At 53.1% G+C, this 5,741-nt stretch overlaps 2 protein-coding genes across 2 annotated transcripts in view; one reads left to right on the plus strand and one right to left on the minus strand.

Moving 5' to 3' along the window:
• Znf428 (zinc finger protein 428) overlaps positions 1-5,514 on the minus strand; it is a 6,690-nt gene extending 1,176 nt beyond the window's left edge. Inside the window, 2 exon segments of the mRNA XM_010623259.3 lie at positions 1-183; positions 5,241-5,514. The exon segment at positions 1-183 is cut by the window's left edge and continues 5 nt beyond it. Of these exon segments, the coding sequence (XP_010621561.2) occupies positions 1-183; positions 5,241-5,496 (439 nt within the window). The 5' untranslated portion in view covers positions 5,497-5,514.
• Positions 3,195-5,318, plus strand: Srrm5 (serine/arginine repetitive matrix 5). Its single transcript, XM_010623258.3, is given in 2 exon segments — positions 3,195-3,561; positions 3,564-5,318. Coding segments are annotated over 2 exon segments (2,067 nt in total). The 5' UTR covers positions 3,195-3,212; the 3' UTR covers positions 5,282-5,318.
• Positions 5,515-5,741: the final 227 nt, after the last annotated feature.

A 5,741-nucleotide genomic window follows, 5' to 3' on the forward strand; every position in this document is an offset into this window, starting at 1 on the left:
GGGCTGCACGGGGGGCCCGGCGGGATGGGCCTCCCCGACCCCCACCAAGGCGCTGCTTCACCTTGTAGCCCGGGTCATATTCGGGATCGTCAGTGGTCTCCTCTTCCTCCTCCTCTTCATCTTCTTCCTCTTCAGAATCCGGCTCTGAGAGAGTGTATTCGGAGTCAGAGGAATGCTCGGGGCCTGCAGGGTCAGATGAGGGGAGAGAGCGGTGTCAGAGGACAGAGGACTCTGCCCAGCTGTTCCCTCCCTGAGCCCCCGAGACTCCGGTAAGACAGCCCACAAGCTTCCTTCCCCACAGACCAGTCCTCAGCTCCAGACCTTGCCTGGCACACAACAAATGCCCTGAACCTACGTGTCCAGCAAATGTCCAGCAAGAACTGCAGGTGGGGTGGAGCAGGGCTAGCACACAATGACAGCATCCACCAAGGCTTGAAAAGCTCTGTCCTTACACATCAACCTGCTCAATCCTTACAACTGCCCTTGGAGGGAGGTACTACTGTCATCCCCGGACCAGTGTGGAAACCAAGGCCTGGAGCAGTTAAGACAACTCACTCAGCCCAGCCTGGTGGTACACACCTGTAATCAATCCCAGCCTTTGTGAGGCTGAGGCAGGAAGATCTCCGAGAGTTTGAGGCCAACCTGGGCTATAATAATGAGTACAAGGCCAGCCTTCACTACAAAGCAAGACTCTGTCTCCAAAAACCAAATAAAAAGATGACTCACTCATTCAACCACAAAGCTCTAACATAAAGAGCTACCTGGTGGTGGTGGCTGACACCAATCATTTCAAATGAAAACAATCATTTCAACAGGTAGTTAAGCAAATGAAAACATGGCTTCATTAATATGCCTTATGAGCTGGGCATGGCGTGGTGGCGCATGCCTATAATCCCAGCACTTGGGAGGCTGAGGCAGTAGGCTCTCTGTGAGTTCAAGACCAGCCTGGCCTACATAGTGAATTCCAGGTCAGTCTCAACTACATAGTGAGACCCTGTCTCAAAAAACCAAAAAAATGCATTTTGATATATGTGTTCATATATGTAAAGTGAATTAATATTTTAATTATAAGTATAGATACTTAACTATGATTCCATGAGTATAAAGGACATGCCTAGGACAAGTTTAAGAAAAAAGGGACACTGGGCACGGTGGTGTACACCTGCAATCCCGGTGCTGTGAAGCAAAAAGACCAAGTTTGAGAGCAACCAAGCAAGTTCCTGCCTCAAAAAAAACAAAACAAAACAAAAAAAAACGGGGAGGTGGGCAGTGCTGGGCATGCAGCTTCAGTGTAAAGGCCCTGGGTTTCATCCCAAGTACTGCAAACAGGGAAAATTCAATGTACAAGAAAGGGCGCCATCCACAGTTGGGCCAGGGGTGTGCACACGGAGCCATGGACATTGAAGGGACACAGGCGTCAAAAGCATCTCGTGGGACTACAGTGGCCTCACCCTGCACCCACTGGACCCCCATCCTCCATGTCCTCCAGTAGCCCCAAGGGATCCTGTGTCCCCCGAGCCAGTCAGGGCACCTGTGCTCTGCCCTCACTCGTGTCACAGTGGCCACAGGCCCTCAGGCGCCTCTCTGCCCTCACTAGCCACAATGGGCTCCTCACCATCCCTCAACACCCTAAGCCTGCATCACCTTCCTGCAGAATGACCAAGCTTGTTCCTTCCTCTCCTCCATGGCTCTGCTTGAATCACCTTCTCAGTGGCACTCTGGCCACTCTGTCTGACCAGCCAACACTCCTTACTCTGCCCGATTTTTTTCTCTCATGGCCTGATTCACAGGTGTGTTTATGGTCTGTCCCAGAGCGAGGACCCAGCTCACCGTGGTGGTCCTCGCCTCTAGGAGACACTGCCTGTATCTTTGTGGATTGAATCTCTTTGCCTTTAATTTTTTTTTTTTTTTTTTTTTGGTACTGGGGATCAAACTCGGGACCTTGCGCTTGCATGGCAGGCAGCGGCACCACTGAGCTAAACCCCTGACCCTCTTCGCCTTCAATCTGACAGATCCCTTTGTGGTGGCCTTGCCATGTGCTGCTTCTCTGCCGTGAATACTTTTCCTTTAGCACCCAAGTGGAAACCCTCTCCTTGTTACCGCTGCCCCAGACATCTCAGGCACCAAGTCACTTTTCCTATTGTCCTCCTGTTGTCCCAGCCCCGAGCTCCCAGGGCAGTGGCAGGTTCCTTGGCCACCAAACCAGGGGACAGGCCTGGCTGGACGTAATCACTGGGTTTCTCACCATCCAAGAACAGGTTATAAACGTTTGCTGAACATCCCTCCCCGCAACTCTTGCTGCCTCTTTCTTGTGTCTGTTCCATCCTGCTGTCTCCCCGCCATTTAGCAAACATTTTCTGAGACACTGAAATGTTCTGACCCCATCTGGAATGCTGTCCTCCAATGTCCACCTCCGGTCCATCCTTCAGGATCCAGCATGAGCTCCGTACTCTGTGAAGCCACCACCCTGATGCCCCATCTCCCAGCCAGGAGTCTCTTCCCAGCCCTCTACCTGGCTTTCCTCTCCCCAGCGTGTCCCCTGCCACTGTCCTAGAGGTTGTGGCTTTCTGGGTCTCTGCACGTCTCCCCATCAGACCAGGAACTTCTCAAGAGCAGGTCTGACCTCAGGGTCCCACCACTCCCAGCAGAGGACATGGAGACCAATGATGGCCAGGGGCCCAGGCTCTGACCCCCCCACCCCCGGTCCAGGCGATTCCTTCCGCTGCTCCCCACGGGGACCCTTTCCGGCAACTCCTGCTCCCCTTCAAGGGGCAGCTCCCATATCCCCTCCTCTGCAAGGTCCTGCCTGATCTCCCCACCAGGTGGTTGGCGTCTCTCTCCTCTGGGCTCCCTTTTCCCCTGGGTCCCTTTGCACCCTGACCATCCCAAGTAGTGGCCATCTAGGTCTGGAGACTGCTCCCAGCACGGCCTTGGTCTGTCCCATCTCCACACCCCTGAAATGCTGAGGCCAGTCTGCCTTGGAACACGGTTGCCAAATGACCCAAAAAGGAGGAAACATCTCTGGCTTCAGGCGGGGCCCCTTCCCCTCTCCTCCCACCTCTGACTTCACACTACCTGCCCTCCAGGGGCTTCAGTGCCCACTATGACTTCACACAGTTGGTCTGGAACAGGCAGGCGGGTCACTGTCCATGGCAACTAGGTCCTGCACAACCACCATGACTTCCAGGGCCACAAGCCCTTTTGCGTCCACCATGCCTTCTCCACCTAAGAAATCCTCAAAGCCCAGCCAGGCTTCGGCTTCCACCGGACCCTCCATGTCTGCCAAGGCTTCCACACCTCCTGCCTCCTTGAAGACCACCAAATCAGCAATTCCCAACAGCTCCTCAATGCCCTCCAAGACATCGATGTCCCCCAACTCAGTCATTAACCCAGGCAGTTCCAAGTCCACCAAATTGACAAGTACAAAGACATCCCCTTCCAAGCGCTCCAGCAGCAGGTCCCAAGCGCATAGCAAAGCAAGAACAGCCAGCAGGGTGAGCACCGACACCAGGGCCAGCACCGACACCAGGGCCAGTGAAGCCAGCGATGCAAAACGCCACCGTCAGGCACGCACAGCCGGGGCCGAACTCCAGGCAGAAGACAACACCTCAGCTCTTGGGGGTCACCCAGCAGGGCGAGCACTCCCCGCAGCATAAGAACTCATGGGGCTGGACCAGGCATGGCCAAAAGGGTAAGAACTCCTACTTCCCAGCAAAAACAGAGTGAGGGCAAGAGTTACAGCCAGTCTAGAACCAACAACTGGGAAAGGAGTGACAGCCAGCCTAGAACTGTGATCAGGGAAAAGAGTGACAGCCCACCAGGAGTGTCAGGTACAGGAAGTAGTTCCAACCTGGCTGTAACCTCCAGTAGGGCAAAGAGTTACAGCCCATCTACAAGACCCTCTGAGGAGAAAGGTTGCACCCAGTCTCCACCATCACTGAGGAAAGTGAATAGTTATAGTCAGATGACGGCCCCCAGATGGGGGCGGAGTTTCAGTCCAACTGATGTGTCCAACAGGGTCCAGGGTCATGTCCAGGCTAGCACCCCCGACAGGACCCGAAGTCACAGGTGGTCTAGCACCCCCGACAGGACCCGAAGCCACAGCTGGTCTAGAACCCCCAGCAGGACCCAAAGTCACAGCCAATCTAGCACCGCCAGCAGAACCCGAAGTCACAGTGGGTCTGTAACCCCCAGAAAGGCAAGAAGCCACAGCTGGAAGAGGACCGAAAGTAGGGCAAGAAGCCACAGTTGGAAGAGAAGTCACAGTAGGGCAAGGAGCCGTACCCGGAAGGGAACTCCTAGCCAGATGAGAACACCTAGCCAATCTAGAAACCCTAGAAGGGAAAGTCACAGTTGGTCTAGAACCTCCAGTGAGGAAAGAAGCCATAGCCATTCTAGAAGTACCAGCAAAGAAAGAGATCATAACCGATCTAGCACTGCTAGCAAAGAGAGAGGTCACAGTCAATCTAGAATCACCAACAAGGAGAAAGATAATACAAGACAATCTAGAATCCCCATAAAGGAGCAAGATCATACAAGAAAATCTAGAACCCTCAGCAAGGAGAGAGATAATATAAGACAATCTAAAACCCCCAGCAAGGAAAGATATCACAGTCAATCTAGAACCTCTAGCAAGGAGAGAGGTCACAGACAATCTAGAATCTCCAACAAAGAGAGAGATCACAGCAGATCCAGAACCCCCAGCAAGGAGAGAGATCATACAAGACAATCTAGAACCCCCAGCAAGGACAGAGATAATAGCCAATCCAGAACCCTCAATAAGGAGAGAGATTGCAGCCAATTTGGACAGTCCAGAACACCTAACAAGCAGAGAGACCACACCCAATCTGGAACCTCTGGCAAGGAGAGAGGTCATGCAAGACTATCTAGAAACTCCATCAAGGAGAGGGGTCACAGCGAATCTAGAACCTCCAGCACAGAGAGCAACCACAGCCAATCTAAAGCCTCCAACAAAAAAAGAGATGATAGCCGATCTAGAACCCCCAGCAGGGAGGGAGGCCTTGGCCAATCTAGAACTCCCAGCAAGGAAAGAGATCCCAATCCATCTAAAACCCGTAGGAGTTTTAGTGGGAAGAAATCTAGCAGCTCGAGGAGTTCCAGTCAGAACAGGACCCACAGCAAGACAAGGAGCCACTCCCCATCAAGACTTCCCAATGCAGCCCAAACCCTGAACCAAGATGATAGTCAAGCCAACAACACTACCTCCAAGGCCATCTCACCTGGGGAAAGGTCTTCATCTTCTTCTTCCAAGCTGGCGTAACCCCCAGTCTCAGCTGGCTCACGGGTCTCTGTCATGGCCAGGGGAGAGGACAGGAGACAGGAGTAGAGCAACAGCTGGGCAGCGTCCCTCCCTGGCCAGCTCTCCACAGTCACACCTCCAGCAACAAGTTCTAATCCAGGATGTAGGCAGGTAGAGAAGGACGCTGGACAGGAGAAGAAAGGCCTGTGGTGACACAATAAATTTTTACAAAGCATTCATCTGCACTCCAAGCAGGTATGTCAGTGCTGAAGGTGAGATGGCCATAGCCATCTCAGTCAATCTACAAGCCCTCACCGCGAGGCCCTGCCCCTCAGCATACCTAAGTTTCCCAATCTAGAGACTACTCTTTGGTTCTTTTCATTTAGGTTTTTTGAGACAGGCTGGCCTCAAACTCTTGGTGATTCTGCTAGCTCAGCCTCCTGAAAGCTGGGATTATAGTCCTGTGCCACCATGTTGCTTC

The sequence above is a fragment of the Fukomys damarensis genome, unplaced genomic scaffold (genome assembly GCF_012274545.1).
Source record: "Fukomys damarensis isolate Sample0158 unplaced genomic scaffold, DMR_v1.0_HiC HiC_scaffold_19, whole genome shotgun sequence".
Classification (NCBI taxonomy): Eukaryota; Metazoa; Chordata; class Mammalia; order Rodentia; family Bathyergidae; genus Fukomys; species Fukomys damarensis.